This window comes from Pteropus medius, unplaced genomic scaffold (assembly GCF_902729225.1).
Source record: "Pteropus medius unplaced genomic scaffold, Ma_sr-lr_union100, whole genome shotgun sequence".
Classification (NCBI taxonomy): Eukaryota; Metazoa; Chordata; class Mammalia; order Chiroptera; family Pteropodidae; genus Pteropus; species Pteropus medius.
This window is the reverse complement of record NW_024356335.1, coordinates 270,831-292,324: the sequence shown is the minus strand read 5'-3', so window position 1 is coordinate 292,324 and position 21,494 is coordinate 270,831. Positions and strand designations below refer to the sequence as shown.

The following is a 21,494-nucleotide window of genomic DNA, read 5'->3' as shown; positions in this document are numbered from 1 at the left end:
CCCAATTTCATCAGCAATGAGGGCTCAGATAAATTAGGCAATATGTCCAGAGTCACAAAGCTAGTTATTGTGATGGGAGTTGGGACATAAAAGAAGCTGGCATCTGCGAAGCCCTCAGGCACTGCACTAAACCCTTTTTGTGCATTATCTTCTTTCGTCCTCAGGGCTAGTAGATAGGGACCCTCATTTGCACTTGCAGATGAGGAACCTGAAGTGTCAGTTACTAACTAACCCAGTATCAGAGAGTTGGCTGGTGCAAAGCACGTGTTCTCTGCCCCACCGACAAGGTGCCAAGCTTGATGGGTAATTCTCATTATGAGAAAGTCCAATCCTCAGGGCAGGCCACGTACCAATTAAACATCCACTGGTAAACAACAAGTAATAAGCTTCTTCCTGTGAGGATTATGGTCAAAGTCCAACAGGGAAGACTCCCAAACCGTAAAGATCACTCCTGGCGCTTCCAGCCCACACCAGGAAATCCCTCACACGCGGGGCCAAGCCCCACTGCACCGAGAGCAGAGGCGTTACTTGTCACTGGGGTGGGGGTTCGGGGACCTGGGGGCCCGGGGGCTCTGGCTCTTACCTGGATCTTACACTCGGCTTCCACCAACTGCAGCTTGGTCTGCGCCAGTTCTAGTTCCATCTCCCTCAGCTGGTTCTTGAGCGTCTCCTTCTCTTCGTCCGTGTCCTCATCTAAAACTTCCTTAGCTGCGCTGATGCCCTTTACACGCCCTTCCTTGTTGAAAAATTCCCGGCAGCGCTCACAGTCATCCACTTTTTGCTGAAATTCAATGTCAGATGTGAAGAGACAGAGAAGAGAAACTGACCCTTCAGGAAGGGGTGAGCATCTCCTTCCTGGGGAGCCAAGAGAGGGCTTCTCAGTGGAGCACTACAGCTTCTGAAAATCTACCTGGCTCCTTGTAAACTTGCAGACAGCCTACTGGAAAAGCCACCTGGTATCACACACCAAAAACAACAAACATATTCTTATGTCTTGATCCAGTAATCTCGGCTAAAAAAAAAAAACCGAAGAAGCGGTGACTACGTAAAGGTCTATGTACCAGGTCCCTGCAGGATTAGAGAGAAGGAAAAAAGGGGAGGGATAAGCCATCCGGCACCCGGGAGACACTCCATACGCTGTGCTATATTCATGCACGAAGCGCGCAGCCTCTGAAGAGTTTGTGAGGGACCTTTCACATCATGGTGAAATGGTCAAATGCTGGGTGAACCAGGACAGAAAAATGTGCACTAACTATGGCTACAGAGGTATACCATGTTTCATCAGAGTAAGATGCCCTGACGGTAAGAAACGTCATTTTATGTTCCTGCGAGAAAATATTCTGTCAATTAAACCACAAAAAGTCATCAGTCATAAAATATGCCTCAATTTCAGGTTCCCAGAATGTGAAAAAATGTGTATCTTAGAACAAAATTTTGTATGTTAAAAACAGAACAAAGACTGAAAGAATATACGCCGAAGCGTTAATAATGGTGATGTTATCTGTGGGTGATAAGGGTTTTTTTCTTATTTACTCTTATTTTCCAATTTTTCTGCAATGATCATTAATTTAAGAATCACAAAATGAATTATATTTAAAAAGTAGATACTGATGGTTAAACACTACTTATGGCCAGGTGTCTTGTTCCAGGTACAATTCTGTTTTGTGCAAACACAGCTACAAGCACAGAACTTTCCCACATTCCTGTCCACCAAGATGAAAGTATGTTAGAAAAGCACCTTTCAGTAAATCACTCATCCTAGTAAAATCTGCTAAGCACTCTAATACAGGTACGACTTAAAGAAAGGGTGCCCAGTTATAAAAGCCTCCAAAATGGCAGCACATTGTGGTACTTGGATCTGTTACGACAGAAGGAACTGAGCTCGGAGGGCGAGTGTCCCATTCTACGCAAGGTGGGGAGTGACGAATCATGCCACGTGGTCCTGACCTCTGTACGCTCACCACCTCAGGCCAAATCTATGTTCGGGACCCCTCTGCCTCAGCTGGCGCCAAGGCCCTCACTTCCCATAATGACAACACCTGGAAATCGTGGCGCCTGCTTTGTTTTCAGTCAAGCTATCGGAGGAGGGTGTCCGACAAGTCTATAAGGACCAGGGGTGCCTGCATTTTGAGATCTAAAGCCAGAGTGCCTTTGGCCTCCTCTGTACTCCCTTCCAGAGGAAACAGGCATGATGTCGGCTGTCAATGACTGAGCCAGGCAGCCTATCAGGGACTCGTCGGCTTCTCCCACTTTTGAAATCAAAGCAAACGAGCCCCTCTCCAAATCTGCTGTGCTGATCACGGACATAAACTGAGCTAGGTGGTATAACATTTCTTTGGGAAAGGAAGACTTACCCGAATTTTCTCAATTTCCACTTTATTAGCTGTCTGCTGCTTCTCCAGTCTTTCACTCAACTGAGAACAAATCTAAAGAAACAAATGGAATATCAAATGACAATCTGCATGCTTTGGCCTAGGGACAAATTCTACAGTGGCAGCTGGCCTATGCCAAGCAGAGTGAAGACAGAAGCCCACATGCCACTCCTGCCGGGAGGATGGAAGCTGACGGATGAGCACAGGTGCCTCTGGCTGTGCCACCTCTGCATCCTTTGGCCTGGACTTGCAGGAACCCATCAGTGCCATATAAACACTTGCCAGACTCACGAGCCAATGTGAGATCCTGGTATAGGAGAGATGAGACCAATTCAGTTACGTTCTTTAAATGCGAGTGGCCAGGGAGAGAGCTGGTTGACGCCACACGGGCACATGTGAACGTAAGGCCCGAACCTGCATAGGAGATGCTCCCGAGAACACGGTGTGGCTTCACCAAGTGCCTACTTATACGCTGGGCACGAAGCCAGGTGCTCTGCCAGCACGACCTCACAGAATGCTCACAGTGGCTAAGACAGCGATCATTTCCCTTACTTGACAGTGGAGAGTCAGCAAAGTAACTCGTCCAGTGAAGTGACTTGTCAGTGCCAGTGGCAGAGCCGGGAAGCACCGGGGTGTGGAGGGGGTAGAGTCCATCCAGGCACACGGGGCTTCCAGAGAACACGGCCCCATCCAGGGCACACAGACCCACCTGCTTGTAGTCACCGATGATAGAACTGTTTTTTTTAATCTCAGATTCTGCCTTGTCGAGTTCCCGCCGACACATTTCTTTTAACTGCATACATGAAAAGGCAGAAGTGAACGCTTTAAGGGAAACATGCAAAGCCAGCGCTGGCACTAACTGCTTAGTGCTGGGCTTCCCAGAAGTGCCCAACTCTGGAGGGCTCTAATTCACCTCCCCGGGGCTTCCTTCACTCCCCACAGCTCTAACTCCCTGTTCTCGATGCCAGAAGAGGGAGAGGACAGACAATCCCAAAGCACCGAACCCCACTGCGGACTGCGGCTTCTGCTGAAGTCCCTCTCTGCCAGGGCCACCCGACCGGTGAGCCTGAGCTGAGCAGACAGCATGAACCAAACAGACCAAGGAGCTACCCAGGGGGCTACGCACCCTCAGGACCTCGCGGTTTGTGTGGAGGGTGCCCTGTCATCTCTCACCTCGGGCCGTGCTGAGACCGGAGGGAACACCGGGCAAGGGTGGGGCGCTTGCTCCAAGGCACACAGCAACCTCAGCTCTTCCTGTGGCTGCACGTCTGTGCCCCCAGTGACTGCAGAGCTGGCCCTGGACAAGCCTTCCAGAGATTGCTCTATGCGGGAAACGTTGGGACAGGCAGGGCAAGAGCCAGACACTTTAGGATATTTGCTTTCCTTCTGCAGAAATGCTAACCCTACTCATCATCACACCCAGGTGCTGACCGCAGGAATTTCGTCTCCTGCCCCAAAGAAAGATGGGCTTTACCCCACTGTCTCCTCCTGTACTTTAATTATTAAGAACCATTATCCTTTACACAGGAAAGAATAAAGGGCTCTGGAGAGAAAACGAAGCCAGCTGTCTCTGGGTTCTCCAGTGTCAACAGGAAGCTTCCAGCTGAACTGCCAACTTTCTAGCATTTATGAGACAGCGGGACCCGGAAGGGGCGAAGCGCCCCTCACCTGAGCTGACTCTTCTTCCAGCCGCCTCTTCTCTTCTTCTGCGTCGATCAGCTTCTGCTTGGTCATAAGCAGCTCCTTATTCAGGGCATCTGCCTTTTCCTCGGCCTGAAACATTTAAGAGCCGTTGTTACAGAACGAGATTTGAGAACTGGAAGGGATTTGAATCGTCCCGCACAATCTCGTTTTGAGATGATGGGGAAACTGTGATCTGGAGAGAGGAAATGATGTGCCCGAGGTCACGCTGAGACCAGACTCATGCAGAAGTGCCTGGCCCAGTCCCTGGCCCAGAGGCAGTGCAGGGCAGTGGTCAGGAGCACAGCCTTTGACACCAGACAGCCTAGGCCCAGTTCCCATCATGCCCTGACCACGTGCCACTGGGACAAGTCATCGAGAACCTCTCTGAATGTCAGGCTCTTCACCTGAGGGGCAGATAAAGCATGGAAGAGACTGAGCACGGTGCCTCGTGTATGATAAGGACTCGATGAAAGGTAGCTGTCATTGTCATTGACAGTAATAATAAATTCTGGTTTTCTTCTTCCAGAAATCTCAGTATTTCCTCTGCAAGTTTTACATTTTGCTCTAGTCACCTGATAAAGAAGGCCACCCTTTTCCCGGCATTTTCTCTTTGATTATCTGAAATGGCCATTCTCCACCCCAGTTTTTTTCTAAAACATGCAAAGGTCTGGAGGGCAGATCTATGGGTCCGAGTGAAAATGATCTAAGGGCCCCTGACACTGGACGTTCATGGGTAACTGAGGACGGAACGATGGGAGCATGTGGGGGGCAGCTGGGGAAATGCGGGGAGCTCCTGGTCGCAGAGCACTGGACGCAGAAGGTCACCGCCGGCTCCTCACACACGACCTCCTCTGACGACGGGCAGTGGTTTCCCTGAATAAGCAGCGTTTCTGCTGTCCCCCAGCCGGAGCGGTGCACCGGAGCCCCTGTGCCGTCCACCACGCCACACTCCCTCCGACGCACCTTCTATGTGAGGACAGGTGCCAGAGGCTGGGGCCTCAAACAGAGACTGAGAATGGCATGATAGCGAACTCGAAAGGCCACTAATTACTGGCAAAATGTACGTGCATTCAATTAAGTGGGGTCCTAGGGTTAAGGCCCGTCCTTTCTGGGGAGGAGCTTATCACCTCCTCCTCTAGCTCAAACCCAAGGAGCAATAAAAAGGGAAACGAGATAGACGACGGAGGAAATCACCAGCAAGGAGAATGAAGCCCTGTGAAGGGTTCTGTTTTACTTTCACCAACACGACCGCCTGCTGCCCCGCCCCCACCCGCCCCCTGGACTCGGTCAACGGCTCCTGAGCACCTGGAGCACGGCCTTGTGTTCTCTCGTCCGCTCCCCATCACTGCCATGGTGGACCCCGATTAACACCAAGACCGGTTCTAAGACGTGTCACACAGCCCGGTCACGAAGTCTTCTGACCCCAGAGCCCTCCCTGCCCACCCAAGTCCCCAACTTATAAAGAAGTGAGGTAAGGAAGCGACCTCCCCAAGCTGTCACATGCACACAGCACAGCTGGACTCTAAAACCAGGTCGAGTGGCATTGAACCCAGCAGCTGTGCCGTCACTCCAGGAGCTGACTCCGCACACGTGCCCGTGGGAAGGTGCACAGCGACGCTGGGCCCGACCCAGCCAGCGTCCTCCAGCGGCACCAGCCTCGCCGCAGTCACTCGAGTTACACGTGAGAAGAGAACAGCTGGTGATTAAGCATAAAAACCTGACTGTCCTTCCAGTCATGGAGGAGTCACCGGGACCAGACGACCTTCACACTGTCAACAAAGACCGGGAAGAATGTATGAAACCACTGCTTCCAGAGCACAAACGGGGTTCTGGCCCGGAGGATCGCTGGGCCACGGAGTAGGGCAGGGGTCTGAACAGCACGTCTCAGAGCTGGCGGGGTGGGTGACGCTGAGGGGCGGCGCCGGAACAGCTCCTAAGGCAAAGTGGTGATAAAACGAACCGCGAAAATACTTCGACTGAAGAAGGCAGAAAACGGGGAGGGGGCGGAAGCAAATACAACAGAGAACAAAGAGCAAGGTGAATTCACCAGATAAATAATGACATTAACTACAACTGGTCTAAACACTCCAATGAAAAGATTAACAGACTGAATTAAAAAAGCAAGACCCAACTATATGCTGGCTACAAAAATAAAAACCATTTTAAATATAACAACACGTATGTTAAAAGTAAGAGGATGCAAAAGGGTACCACGAAAGTCAGAGCGGTCACGAAAACATCAGACAAAGCAGATTCAGAACAAAGTACTACTAGAGACAGAGCAACAGTTCCTACCAGTGAAAGGTCCCGCCATGGAGAAGGTGTCAGAATCAGAAACATCCGCGTGACAGGGAACGAAAACGGCTGTAACTCAGAGGAGAGGCAGTTAAAGGCCCTAGTAGGGTCTCCCTCACCCCCGAGTGCAGAACAAGTGGAGAACACACAGGAAGCCTACGGGAGGCCTGAACAGCACCCAGCCGCCCGGACCACACTGTGCCGACACCACGCTGCGCCCACACCGCAGAGCGGGCACCCTCCAGGCCAGCGTGGACCGCTCACCCAAGCAGGCCGCATGGCAGGCCTGCAGACACGAGCAGATATGCTTTTAAACGATCGAAGTCAGAAAGGATATGTTCTCTGATCATAACTGAATTAAATTAGAATCAACAACAGAAAAATTTCTAGAAAAAGTCCTAATAGTTGAACACTAAACAACACACTACTCATTAACCCAGAGGTCAAAGAAGAAATCACAAGAACTAAATAAAATAAAAACAGTATGTGTCAGATGCGGCTGAAACAGTGCTTCAGGGAGATTTATAACTTCAACGCTTCTTTTAGAAAAGATTGGTCCAAAATCAATGTTCAAGCTTCCTCCTTATGAAGCTAGAAAAAGAGTAAATTAAACTGAAAGAAAAGCAGCAGGAAATAATAAAAAATAGAAATCAATGAAACAAACAGAGGGGAAAAAAAATCAATGAAACTAAAAGTTAGATTTTGAAGAGATAAACACAACTGATAAAATTCTAGTTAGACAGATTAAGGAGAAAAGGAAAAAGACATAAATTATCAGGAATGAAAGAGAGGACATCTCAACAAATCATTTAAACATGAGGAAACATCAGTGACTTCATACCAACACATTAGACAACTAAAATGAAATGGATAAACTACTTGAAAGACCCGAATTATTAAAATGGACACATGAATTAGAAAATTTGAATAGCTTCATATCTGGAAACAAACTGATTAAATTTACTGAATATACCTTCCTGCTAAGAAAATTCCAGGCCCACATGGCTTCACTTGAAAATTAAATCGAGGATTTAATCAAGAAACAATCCTACATAAAGCACTTAAGAAAAAAGGAAAAAACGCTTCCCAGTTTTTTTTTTGGAAAGCCAGCATCACTCTGATATCAAAACCAGACAAAAACACTAAAGACACTTCAGACAAATATTCCTCATGTGAAAATCTTTACCACAAATAAAAATCTTTAATGAAAAATAGAAACCAAGTTTCCTAGGAATGCAAGGTTGGTTTAGATTGAAAAATCAATGTAAACTATTTCTCCTAATTCTGTCAATATGGTAAAATAACTGAACAATAACTGAACCTTTTAATCCAAGGAGGACTTCCTCACCCTGACCTACGTAAAACCTACAGCTATGAGGTCCGCTCTCGCCCTTCGGCGCTGTTCTGAAGTTCTGAAGGTCCTAGGCAAAGGGGAAAAGGCACGGAGACCTGGGAGGAAGTCAGACTGGCGCTACTCAGAGATAACATGATCGTGTATGTGGAAAATCCTAAAAAAATAAAAAGCTACGAGAATCAAAAGTGAATTCAGCGAGGTCATAGGATACAAAATCACGTAATCAATTTTATCTCTAGAAACTAGCAATAAACACTTAGAAAATGCAATTAAAATAACCTTTACGACAGATTAAAATATGTGCAAATCTTGTACATTGAGAAGTAAAAAAAAAAAAAAAAATGCTAAAATCAAAAAAGACCTAAATAAATAAAAATTATATTCATGGATTAAAAGGTTCAATTATTGTTCAGATATTAATTATCCCCAAGCTGATTTATATTCAGTGAAATCCCACTCAAAATCCCAGGCTTTTATTTCTAAAAGTTGACAAACTGACTAGTATTTACATAGACATACAAAGGACTTAGAATAGCCAAACTGGTTTTCAAAAAGAACAAAGTTGGAGGACTCCTTGACCTGATTTAAGACCGTGAAGCAGCTACAGTGATTCGGCAGTGTGGTGATGGCTTAAGGACAGACCTACAGACCAACTGAGCAGATACGTAATCGAGGAGACCCATGCACACAGGTCAATTGAGTTTTAGTAAAGTTTAACCACCTACTCAAGGGCAGAGGCGTAGTCTGCAGAGCCCACATTCACACCCGGGCAGGTGGCCTTCTGAGTCCGCTTCCTTCACTCTCACAGGACGCTGTCTGAATGCACAGAGGAACCGTGCCAGAGGGGACTCAGACACGCTGTCAGCCCTGTGCCAGACGCCTTGCACAGGTTCTCAGCCGCCAGCACTAGTGTAGGGTCTGGGCATTACTGCCACTTCCAGGGCAGAAAGCCTGGTTGTGGTCACCTAGGGATTCAGGGGCTGACCGGGAATTTCTCCATAGCTGCTGTGGGACCAGTAAGAAAAGTGACAGGTGAGGAATAACGAAAGTGATATAAAATCAACCGGAAATACAAAGAGGGCTGTGGAAATCCTATAATAAGCGAGAGCTTTTCTCTGGGAAGTGGAAAGGGATGAGTTGAAAAGAATAAAGTTCTTTCAAAAACCTGAGTCTCTAAAGTCAAAATTAAGTGACAGGACCCCACATCCCTCACTTCAGAACCTAGCTGCTTCTCAGTGATGATTCAAAAGAAACGGGAGAAACCCTTTTCATGAAGATGGCGCCAGAATCGGAGGAGGCGGCCCCGGCCCCTCCCCAAAGCCGAAGCAAAGGCTTTGAAGGCAAAGAAAGCAGAGCTGAAAAGTGTCCACAGGCACAAAAAAGATACGCACGTCACCCACCTTCCAACAGCCCAAAGACCCTTGGAAGATCACCCCCAGGAGACACGGGCTTGGCCACTACACCACCATCAAGTTCCCCGACTTCCAAGACAGCCACAAAAAAGACAGAAGTCAACGATACACTTGTGTTCACTGTGGAGGTCAAGGCCAGCAGGCAGCAGGTCACACCGGCTGTGAAGCTCTGTGGCACTGACGTGGCCCAAGCCAGCACCCTGATCAGGCCTGACGGAAAGAGAAGGCACATGTTCGATTGGCTCCTGACTATGATGCTTTGGATGTTGCCAACAAAATGGGATCGCCTAGCTTTAGTCCAGCTGGTTAATTCTAAATATAAAAACTTTTTGCTGTAAAAAAAAATAATAATAAAGAAAAAGAAAAAAAAAAAGAAATGAGAGAAGACTAACTCGGAAAAGGACTCAAAAAGCTAGTACACGGAAGGCCTGTCTTCTCAGCACTGGGGCTGGAGGCTGGACCCCTCTGATGCTCCGAGCCAGCAAGGCAGAAGCACCTTGCTCCGCTCAGCCCAGTCAGGGATGTGAATTCTGGTGTCGGGCTATCCCGGCGTCAACCTGAAGGCTTTGCCACTAAGTGTGACCTGTGTATACATTATTTAAATTTTTTTGCCTCTGTTTCCTTATCAGTAAAATGGGGATCATAATTATATGCCTTATACAATATGGGTTGTTTTGAGGATTTAATGATAAATACAAAGCACTTAGGGCAGTGCCTAGTCATTGGTGCTGCAGAAACATTCTCGGCTCTGTGCCCGTGTGACTGGTCCTCCAGGACTTGTGTTCCTGACATCGAATCGTAGCTTCTTGTTCCACACTTATTCCGGAGACAGAGTAGCAGTACAGAAACAGCCTGGGCCGGGTCAGACTCCTGGCTCTGCTTCTTCCTGGGTGCCTTCATGTGAGGCTCAAGTTCCCGGCTGTTGAGAAAACCCTCCTGCACAAATGGGGCTCACGTTACCGTCCTCACGAGGCGGAGGTGAGGGGCACGGGTGAGTTAGAAGACTGCTTATCAGCACAGGGCCTGTCACACGGACCACCAGCAAAGGGGAATTCACATTAGTTTTACTAGTTCTCACTTCCGACATCAGGAATGTAACCTAGTTCTCTGACTACCGTGTCAGGATACGACGGCTTGAAAAAGCTTTCCACTGCTTAGGGCCAGGCGCCAAGAGCGTAAGAAGTCTGCGAGTCGCCGAGCCTGTCAGACTGCAGAACGCACGGCTCAAACTGAAAAGCTACCTGGAATTTTAGCTGATGCTGCCTCTTAACATAATCTTATTATGGAACACAAAGCTCCTGTCCAGGACTCATTTTCCTTTTTTTTTTCACCTCTTTTCTGCGTGACCTGAGAGCCCTCCTGGGTGTGCACTGTGGCCTCGCTTCAGTGGTCCCTGCTCAACATACACCGTCCCTGTCCCACCGGCTTGGCAGAAATGCCTGATGGTTGACGGGGTGATTCATATAGCGTTTCTACAAAGAAGAACGCAGGGTATGCTGAAGATCTGCACCAGAGAAAGGAAAGTCATGCCTGATGAGCAGGCTGTGGTAAACCGAAAAGCAGAGACATCTCCGGGTTCTGGTTACTGAGGGATAATGACCTTGAAACACCCTCCCGGCAGGAACTGGAAAAAGGAACCTTCCCAGTTACATGCGGTATTTGTGGCTGACAAGCAGCGGAAATGTAACACTGCCTATGCCTGATTTTGGGGGGAGGTGCTTTTCCTATGTGCCAAATCGTGTTAATTCTCACTCTACCCTGGGACACAGCTATTATTCCACCTCCCCACACTGTCTCTACTTGAAAATAGAGTAGCTAGTATTAGAATCCAGGTCTGTTCAAAAACTTGTACTCCATTATTCTATTTCTAAGAAAAGTAATAAGAACTAGTAGGTATTGCCATCCCTCTCTTCATCTAATGTGCGAACCACTTTGTGAAAGCGTAAACTTTCAAAGAAAAGACAGCAGTGCTCCATATTTTCATACACGTTTGGCGGATGTCAAGGACCTTGTGAAGTTCATAGATCCTATGAGGTTCAACATATCATGTAGGTCCCCCCTATAAACCCTCGACAACCTGAGTCCATTTCTAGAACCTTAGGAAACCAATGAGCAGTAATCTCAGGAGCCCGACAGGAAAATCTAAGGCAGGTGTTGGCAAACAATGGACCATGCACCAAAACCAGCCTGCCATTGATTCTTGTAAATAAAGTTTTATTAGGACACAGCCAAGCTCATTTGTTTACTTATTATCTATAGCTACTTCTGTGCTAATGGTGAGGTTAAACAGTTACGACAGAGACCGTAAGGCGCACAAAACCTAAAATATTTACTATCTCTCCCTTTACAGAAAAAATATGCCAACCTCTGACATAAATTATGAATGAGAGACTACACTTATTCTAAGGGAAGCTTGTAGCAAAGAAAACAGACCAACACCCTGCCAGGAAAGCCATCATCTCAAACTTTTTAAGATTAGGAGAAGCAAAGAAAAACAAAACATCTGCCAATAGAATTTACTGATGGAATCAAGCCTCCGAGGCACTAAGCTTTATTAGAATCGTCAGTGCTTATTCAACAGACACATAATATGCAAGATAACAAAATCTCTTGTTTTAGGGAGAAGTTAAGAAAATCATAATGAGTAAATGCTACTGCCAGTTGTGACAGCCTAAGAATTAGCCAAAAGGTCTCTCAATCACAAAGTGTTTGGAAAGATCAAGGACTGTATGTAATGAGCGGAGTGTGGTCCGGAGGGCTTTGTGAGACAATCGATAAGCCCTGAAGGAACAGAGGGAAGGAGTATCGTCAAGAGCCAGCTGTACAGAAGAGGTGGTAACTGACTAGAACAACAAACACTAAAATTCAAGGATTTCTCTTGATGAAGGGAGAAGTCAAGTGTTTAATATAATCTATCCCTTCAGACAAGGCAGACTTACATTATCCAGGTCCTTTCGCAGTGCGATCTTGCTGGTCACCAGCTCATGGGCTAAGTCATCATTTTCCTGTTCCAATCTCATGTTAGCTTCCTGGAGACGCCTATTCTCCCGCTGAAGGGTAAAAAGAAACCAGTTTCAGACACATAAAAGTCAGATGAAAGTGACAGTTTCTCAGGGCTAACCCTTAAAACTACTTTTGAGTCCTATGGAAATTGTGAAAGACGTGGCCGGACCCAATGTGCTACTAAGCAATAATCTCTTATTTTCTGTCCCCGCAGAGAAATACTTAACTGATTCAAGCGACCCTGTCAAGCAGCCACTGCTCGTTAACTGGGCCAAAAGGGCACTGAGCTGTAACAAACTACGCAGCTGGTGTGAAACAAAACAAACCTCTTTTCTCGTTTACAAACTCAAACTGAAACTTGAGCCTAGAAACGGTGGAGCCGAATTTTAAAAAGAACTCACTAAAACTAGTCACAGGCACAATTATATGAAATGAATACTGCAAGCTCTTCACAGCACATCGGCCACAAGCAAACCAACCTCGAATCGCTCGATGGGGTCTTCTTGCTGGGCCTGCTGTTCCCTCATGGTGTGATACTCTTTTTCATATTTTTTCAACTTCTTCTGACTAATCTGTAGGATAAACCACAACACAAATTTTAAAAGTATCGGAAAGTGGGTGGGTGCTTCAGGGCCTTCACCAAAGACCAGGACGTCCGCTGCCCGGGGCACCCCAGCCACTGTGGAGGCCATGTGCCCTAGTTTTAGAGAAGAATCATCAGGATGGGGGTAAGTCCAGGACCCCAAATTCTTACTCAACGATACTGTGTCCAGGATTCCGCTGCAGATAATCACCCCCAACAGTGTCAGTGTCAGAACAAATGCCCCACAGACATAACTCCTATCTGAGTCCTCGGTCCCATGGCCCCTAATCACCATCACCATCGTCATCCTCCGCCATTTGATTTAGCATATACCAGCAGGGCTACAAGGTGCTTTCAATCTGTGGCCTTACATCACCTCTATAAGGTACAGTATTATCACCCTGCAAGTTAACTGAGGTCTACAGAGGTTATGTAACTCGACCAAGCTCGCTCAGTTAGGGACTGGCAGATCTGGGATTTGAACCCAGGCTGCGAGACTCCATCCAAAATCCAAGCTGTCGCCACTTGACCACCCCGCCGCCTATGACCTTTCCTGTCCACCAGCTCTGTGCTTCCAGATAGGAGCGACTTTCTCTGCCCGAAGCAGCACAGCTCTGCCGACCACTCCACGCTGCTCTCCCGCCTCGACCTGCTCCCCGCTGTCTCTCAAGCTTTTCTCACCCACTGCCAACCACAGGTCTACACCGTCCACTCCCACCGCTTCATGGCCTCTCTATAACCTCTTCATCTAAATCGAGCTTTTGCTCCGACTCCTCTGTAGAAAGTACCCTCCTGGAGATCACCAACTGTTTATTTTTCACTCCATCCATGGGTCCTACGTCTCCCCAACTAGACTTCAAAACTCCTGGACTTCCATGCTCTGACATGACCGAGCCACGTCCTCCCTGGGAAGTCTTCTCTCGCGTCGTCCTCTTAGCTGTCCTCCTCCCTAACCCGCTTTTCCCCTCCTTTACTGGGTAGCCGTTCTCTCTCCAATCCGACCCATAACCAAGGGCATCCCTTCCGGATGCGACTCTTAAGTCTGTTTTTGATTTCTTCCTCTATACTGCTGAGTCATTCTTTTTGATTTTTTAAAATTATATTTAAAAAAATACGAAATTTAAGAAATAAAAAAGTGAGGAACAGATACACACAATTTAAAGAATGACACAAAGCCAACACGCATTCCTTGCAGAGCTTGGACAATCGGTACCGCACTGCTGACTCGCAGGTTGTCAGCCCCCAGCTCCAGGTAACCAGGGCTCCCAGACAGAGCCGGTCTCGTCCGGCTTCCTCAGTTTAGGGGTGAAGAAACTGAGATCTAGAACGGGGGTGGGGCAGGCGCAAGCCTGCGGCGCGGCGCCGTCCAGAGCCTTCACTTCTCCCCCCCGACTCGGTGGGCGCCTACTCTCGTCGGGATGTTTGCAGATCTGCCTCGGTCAGCGCTTACGCCGGGAGTCTGGCTGCTGCCTGAGGGGGGGCGCAGCCTGGAACACAGCACTGAGCCCTGGCTGCAGCCTACAGAAAGTGTCCATTAAACACGTGGGCTGAGGCTACGAGCGGTGAGTGACATCTTTAAACTTGGATCTTCTGCGATTCAAGGCCAATGCTGGGTTAAATGGGGTTTACTGTATATGTGACTCACAAAGAAAGCACCTAAATAGAACATCTGTGCATGAGTAAATTTATAAACAATCCTAACAGTTCAAAAGCAGCGGAACAAGAAATAAATGAGGCTTGTGGGCAGTAAACACTTCCTCCCAGTGCTCTCTGCTATCAGTCTGGGTACATGACGAGGAGGACGGTGGACTGAAGCTCCCCTTAGTGCTTTATAAAAAGTGAAAACCCCGACACCAAATCCTACAAAACATTCTCACAAATCTCCAGGATGCTCCAACTTTTCATTTTCATACTGAGGTAAGGAAGATTTAACATTTTTTCCCCCTATAAACATACATTTTAAAAGGCTAATTACAAAATAATTTCTTCTACATTTCATTATCCCTTATAATAAATGCCTCGTTCTCAGAGCAACCACTGTAACAGCTGTCAATGCACAGCGAGCACGTGATGAGTGCTAGACCTTTCATGCGTGTTGTTACTTGGCTCTTACATGTCCACAGTAGGACACGTGCATTTCTGTACGTGTGCGCTATGTTTTCCAAATGTTCTGCACTGAGTGTAAATTATTTGTACAATTAAGCAAACAAAATAAATGCTGTTTAAAAATACCTCCTATAATTATGCCGGGCTTCCCTAAGACACAGTGCTGCCCCTTTCTCTAGATGACGCCTCCATGACGGTTCTGAATCAGTCCTGGGGGTCGCCCGTCAGGAGTGCACACAGACGCGGCTCCCCGCCTTCCACAGAGCCGGCTGGTCCACAGGCTGCCTTCTCTACCAGCTCAAGCTCCCTTCCCGTCCCTCAGCCTCACTGATTCTTGGTTTCTCCCTCTCTCCCTCCCTCCCTTAAACACTTTACCCCCCAACCCCCCACCAACAAAAAAATAAAAACATTTCTTACAATGGGTTCACAGCTGATCCTGACTTTTGGAGCAGGGGTGGCTGCATCCCAGTGCCAACGCATTCAGGCTGCTTCTGAGGCAGACTCCGTGAAAAAGAATGATGCCTGACGCCCAAACGGGGAACCGAGAGGTACCAGCAGCAACAGCACCAATTCAAACCTCCATATGCGGCTGCACCAAGGAGACGTCACACCTCTCAGCTCGTGCATGGACAGAGTGCCCAGAAATGCCCGTTACATCAGTAAGGCAGGACCCCGTCCTCTTTTGAATGGAAACGGCAACCGAAGTGAACGTACACTGCCAGCGTGGTCCCTCCGCCTGGACAACCCCACACAAGGCTCACCCCTTCTTCAGATCAGAGCTCCAACATCACTTCTTTGGGGGACCCTGCCTTCCCTGACACCCTCTGCCCTCTATCAGGCCAGGTCATCTGTGATACAGTCTCGCCACATCAAGTCAGTTGCTCCATGGCACCTGTCCAAGCTCATAATTATGTGTGTGCTCACTCGACTATGCGTCTTCCAGTTAGGAAACAGGTCACCTGTTTTGCTCACCAGACCCCCAGAGCCTCACTCAGTGCCTGGAACATAACTGGGACTCGATAATCAGATGCTGAACAAATCAGAGCCGACGGCCCTCCTTCACCCTCCTCAGGATGCGGCGGCGATGTCTACTCATCCAGCCGCTGACTGCTACTACGTGCAGTGCTCTTCGCCAGGCACTGGCGATACAAACGTATACACAGAGCATGGTATGCAGACTCCACAAGAACGCATACTCGCTGTGAAATTCCTGATGCCTGGCGCACAGTAAGCACGAAAATAACGAATACAGACAGAGTCCCCACTCTTAAAAGTCCAAGTTTCATTTCTGTCTCTTACTTACACCGATTACATTTTAATTGACTTCAGGAAGTAGGGCAGCCATGGGTTCTAATCACACCCAGTCTGACTCCTATCAGAGAGCTGTGGAAATCGCGGCTTCACACGCAGTGGAATTTTTGCCTTCGAATATCGAATTTGAAATTTGTTCTGTTTAAATGTATTTTTGGGGGCGGGGGAAGACCTTTAATAGTTTTGAGATAAGATGGAGTTTGAAATTTAGGTAAAACCAATTTTTTACCCCACTGCAACTAGTACAGAGACTCAGCATGGTTAGGAACAAACACTGTCCCCATAAAAAAGCACAGAAGTCTGCCTCCACCCCGACCCAGCAGAACACTCTACACTCATGGGCTCCCTGGGGGCCATCCCTAGTCCTCGGTTAGGAAACCCTGAATTAGGAAGTAGAGACGTGGAACATGTCAATGTCATATTTTGGTGGAAGTATAAATTTAGTCCAAATCCCTCCTCTTGGTCACTCACTCATCATCAATCTGTCACCCCAGGAGAATTGGATAATGAATTAAAACATGAGTGACTTGCCCTGGGAAAGGTGGCCCTTGATCAGCCTCTGGAACAGGCAGGATGACAAAGCCCACACAGATGGCTTGGGTGGGGGTGAGGTGGTACCGTCTGCAGGTGGACAGGCCAAGGAGGCTCGAGTCCAGGCTCGGCTGGCGACCGAGGCCAAGCTGTCTTATCTCGGCCTCACGTTGATCGTCTGGGGGAATCGCGACAGTCCTCATGAGGGCGACTGTCATGAGGCGCGCAGGCTACAACGACACATGTCTTATAAGGAGCTCAGAAGAGTGCCTGGCGCATGCGAGGTCTTTTTAATAAAGGAGAGCGATTGCTTCTTATTGATATTGTCATCCTGAATCAGAGGCAGACTATTCTCTGAACATGTGCTGCGAGCAATGAGCCATTTAAACAAAGTCCATTTAACAGAGACGAGCAGGACATAGGCCGCTGGTAGGAACAGGAGCTGATTTCCAAGTCTGGCTTAAGAAACTATTGCACAGATCAGAAGCCTCGCTGGGCTGGAATCATAGGGAGTCCAGTGAAGGCGGGGGGTTGAATGTCAGTGGCTCTTCGTGGCAGGGCTGAAGGATGCTGTGTGGGCCTTGAAACTAATAAAATATAAAAAAATAAGAAGATAGTGACTATCACTACTCTTGCAACACTGGCAAAATTTAGAGTACACTGATGAGAAAGAGCAGCCGCTCAGAAGTTTCCTCATAAAATCCAATTCTAAAGGGTAGGATCAAGCAAAAAAGTAAAACGATAGCCTGGTCTAGTTAGAAAGAAATCTAAGGTACAGTAGAGAGAGAGAAAGTTTCAACACTGACAGAGACTAAGTTGCCCATCATTATATGACAAACATCACCAAAAATGGGCCAATACAAGTGTCTCTTGTCCTGTCCATTCAATCCCTTACTTACATACAGTAAAGCACAGTGACAATAAGCACTGACTTTAGAGCCTAAAATTTGTGGGATCTAATCCCTACGTGATCACTTACAAATTTTATACCATTTGGGAGTTATCTTCAATTTTCTAAGCTTTAGTATACACAGTTGTAAAAGGACCCCATGTGGTCACTGTAAGGTTAACTATGTGAAGACATTACAGAAAATTCCATGAACACACCATGAAAAGGCTGATGAAGTCACTGCAATCATAGAGCTTAAAATCCTAATGCACATGAACTACACAAATGATCTGAGCATAGGATGAAATTCAAACTTATGCTGCTTTTAGCTCATGAATAAAAATATTCTCCTAGGGCAAATATTCCCAAATGCCAGAGTATTCTCTTTCTCTGAATGGCAAATGATTAGTGTTACATTAATTTGGAGGTACTGCTATTTGATTTTTGTAGTAATATCTTTAAAGTCTGGCATTTTCGCTTTATGTTTGAAATAACAAATTACAATGAAATAATGGTTCAGAAATACCATTTCACCTTAGGCAGGATTCTACGGCAAAAGGGTTAAGTCTGCGGATTTGATAGAAGAAACTCACCGAGCCATCCCTTTTAGCGTGGTTCCTGCTTCTTCTAAACTAGCCTCACTATGTGACTCTAAAATCCCTGTACGGGCATAAAGAAACAGTTCTCTCATATATATATATATAATTTTTTTTTTTTACGCCTACAGCACCTGGTCTTCCTAGGCGGTCTCCCATCCAAGTACTAACCAGACTCGACCCTGCTTAGCTTCCGAGATCAGACAAGATCGGGCACGTTCAGGGTGGCATGGCCATAGACTTCACATATTTCTTAAATTGAAAATTTAAAAGACCTAAAAATGAAACTCCCCCCCCGCCCCCGACCCCCGTCAAAAGACAACGCATGCCACGGTTATGAGTGTGAAAGGTTGCAGAGCTCCAAGACCACTCACGAAGTCCTAGAACAATATATTAAAAGTGGAAGTCCTTCCAGACCTTATATCAGAAGTGAAGACAATTTTCCTATCTCGGGACACTGGCCCATAAAGGAAGAGAAATTCAACGTATGGCTAAATGAGTTTTGATGTGTGTTATTAAATTTCAGATTAAGAACAGGAGATCTGAAACTCCTCAAAAAATAAATGTTTCAGTCCCATAATAAACCAAGGAGAAAAAGGGAGAAGGGGAGAAGTAAAGGGGCTGAAAAGAGATAAAACTAGAGAGAGGCAAGTTGAGACAGATACAGGGAAAGATTTATGGAGAAGAGGAAGACAGGCACAGGGAGGAACACAGACTCTTTTGAGCAACACGCCCATCTTGTGGCCGTTTCAGGAGTTGCCACCATAGACCGAATTCCTGCTGCACTTGTGCAACTGAGAAGACAGCGCGACGGGGAGGGAAGCATCGGGAACGCAGTCAGAGGCCTGAGTCCCACTAGGGCTCCTCGCTGCCCAGCCAGTACCAGCTGAGCAAGACACCTGACTTCTATAAGCTTCAGTGTCCACCCTTGATGTGCCCTGTGTACCTCGTAAGAAATGATACACTTACAGAAGCCGTACAAATACCAGAAATGACATTATAATGATTAAAACACAACAACGACAACCACAAAAGTAGGTATTTGCTTCCTGGCTTGGCACGTGAGGCAAAGTATTCCCGATTCTCATCTTAATGCGGAAGCACAACTTTGAAAAATGAGCCGCAAATTAAAAAAAAAAAAAAGTTAAAAGATAATGAAATGGAATTTCAATGAGTTACAGGCCAATGTCTCATTTCTAAATCCCACACCAAAAAGTTCAAAAGCAAGCTTCCAAGGAGTCACACAGCAGGACCTTTTCCAAGCTCCAAACCCCTAGATGATCATCTGCATTCCTGTGTTGGCTGAGGCACTCTGATCTCGTGTAGCCCACATAATGCAGGGCTTGCCAAAGATTTTCTTATTTTTGAGCTGACAAATTAGTGCTGCGACTGAGGTTCTTCCCCATCAACTGGCTCAACTACTGCCTGTATCTCCCTTAATATTGTCAGTCGTAAGTACAGCTGCCAGAGCACAAACTAATCATCACTAACTAAGCTGTACACACCTTTCAGCAGAAAAATCTCACTCTTTCTTGTCCTGGTGAATCTGTAGGCTTTCTACGCTGTGAATCAATTTCAAGAAAAATTACTCTCTTTCTACCCGAAACCATGTGCAAGTAGGGGACTCACCCAGAGTACACCCCGGCCATGCAGTTCTCCAGGGCCAGGAGGAGTCAGGTATCTAAACATAGAACGTGCAGCCCTGTCTGCCTCAACTCCTTGAAAGCACAGGTAAGAAAAAGAAGACATTAGGCACCTCTCCCCTGGACTATGGAAATACAGGATCCACGTATTATTAATGTGTTTCAAGCTACTGAAAATCCAAAAGGTAAAACCCTCGACTAGAAGATACCTTTAAGCCTTGCCTAAATCCATGTTAACTCTTCTTTGGAAAACACTTTTGGTAGAAACAACAACAAATTCATTTATTCACTCATTCGACCAATATTTATATTCCAGATCCTATTCTTATGCTGGAAATCAGAAGTAAACAAAAGAGATAAAGTCCCTTCTGTCACAGGTTTAATTCCAGTGTGTGTGTGTGTGTGTATGTGTGTGAAAGGGGGAAGAATTAATAGTCAAATAAACATAAACTAATGTGAAGTAGTGATAAGTGATATCCAGCAAATAAGGGTAGCGAGGGAAGTGTTGGAGGCAGCTGCCCCTGCAGACAATGTAATTGGAGCGGCCTCTGTGACGGCATGATATTTGAGTCTAAGACTGAAGGAGGCGACACTGAAGCCACACAGACATTGAGAGAACATTACGGACAGAGACCGACCAGTGAAAAGGCCTGAGGAGTGAACATGCCTGGCCTGCTTGAGGACGGCAAGGAGGCCAGGTGCCTGAAAGGGAAGGAGGAGGGGGGGCAAAGGAGGAGGAGATGAAATCAGACAGATGGCCGAGGGGTCAGATGGTGCCAGGCCCTGTAGGCCAAGGCAAGAACTCAGTTTTATTCTGAGATAAGAAGCCATTAGAGAGTTTTAAGCAAGGGAGAGATGGGATCAAGGGAAGTCCTGGAGGAAACCACGGAGGAAAAAGGAAGACCAAGGAGTCTACTGGAATATTCCAGAAGAGATGTGAGATGATGATGGTTAGCCCAGAATGCTAGTGAGGAAGGGAGCTGGAAGTGATCACGTGCAGGATATATTCTGATGACAGGGCTTGGATGTGGAGTGTGAAGATGTGGAGTGAGAGAGAAACAGAAGTTGAGGATGATACCGAGATTTTTGGCCTGAGCGACCGGGGACCACAAACGGACATGGGGACACTGAGAAAGGAGCAGGCTCTGGAAGGCAGAAATCGCGAGCAAGTAGGAGGCAGCAGCCTCTGTGTGCTGACCCAGGCTGGGGTGGAAAGAGCGACTCAAAGAACCTCAGAGCTCACTTGGTTTTCTGCTCTGTGTACAAACTCGGCATCTGTGAAGATGTCTCTGAAAAGGGTTTCATATCTGCTTGAAAAACCAGAGAGGAAAAATCACAGTGGCAGCCATCGTCTCTTGAACCTTACTAGTCACCAGGCACTACAGTAAGCGCCATACGCATAATGCGGTTAATTCTCATACATAAAAGCACTTAACCACAGCACCTGGCACGTGAAAAAATATCATTAAATGTTATCCATAATATTTGTGAAGTACGTCCCTTTCTAACTGCAATGATAACTTTGAGTATTTTTAATTTCTACAAGTTCTATTTTCTTTTTTGTTTGTTTGAAAATATCCCCTTCTTTTTGTCTTATGATTTTTATTGTTTCTTGGACTAACAGGCAGTATTTGTATCCCCCTTTGAAAAGCACTGCAGCCAATCAAGGTCTTACTTAAACTTTATGCAGAGGTTTTGGTTTCGGCTGCCTCCTGA

At 46.8% G+C, this 21,494-nt stretch overlaps 1 protein-coding gene and 1 pseudogene across 10 annotated transcripts in view; both read right to left on the bottom strand.

Annotated features, from left to right (window-relative positions):
• RABGAP1 (RAB GTPase activating protein 1) overlaps window positions 1–21,494 on the bottom strand; it is a 132,342-nt gene that overhangs the window by 2,477 nt on the left and 108,371 nt on the right. For all 10 annotated transcript variants that reach the window (XM_039861477.1, XM_039861474.1, XM_039861476.1 and 7 more), the window contains 6 exons: window positions 12,599–12,691; window positions 12,056–12,166; window positions 4,041–4,145; window positions 3,082–3,165; window positions 2,355–2,426; window positions 584–781 (listed from right to left, as the gene is read on the bottom strand). In XM_039861477.1, the coding sequence (XP_039717411.1) occupies window positions 584–781; window positions 2,355–2,426; window positions 3,082–3,165; window positions 4,041–4,145; window positions 12,056–12,166; window positions 12,599–12,691 (663 nt within the window). The remainder of the gene's footprint in view (window positions 1–583; window positions 782–2,354; window positions 2,427–3,081; window positions 3,166–4,040; window positions 4,146–12,055; window positions 12,167–12,598; window positions 12,692–21,494) is intronic.
• Window positions 18,258–18,376, bottom strand: LOC120601815 (uncharacterized; annotated as a pseudogene).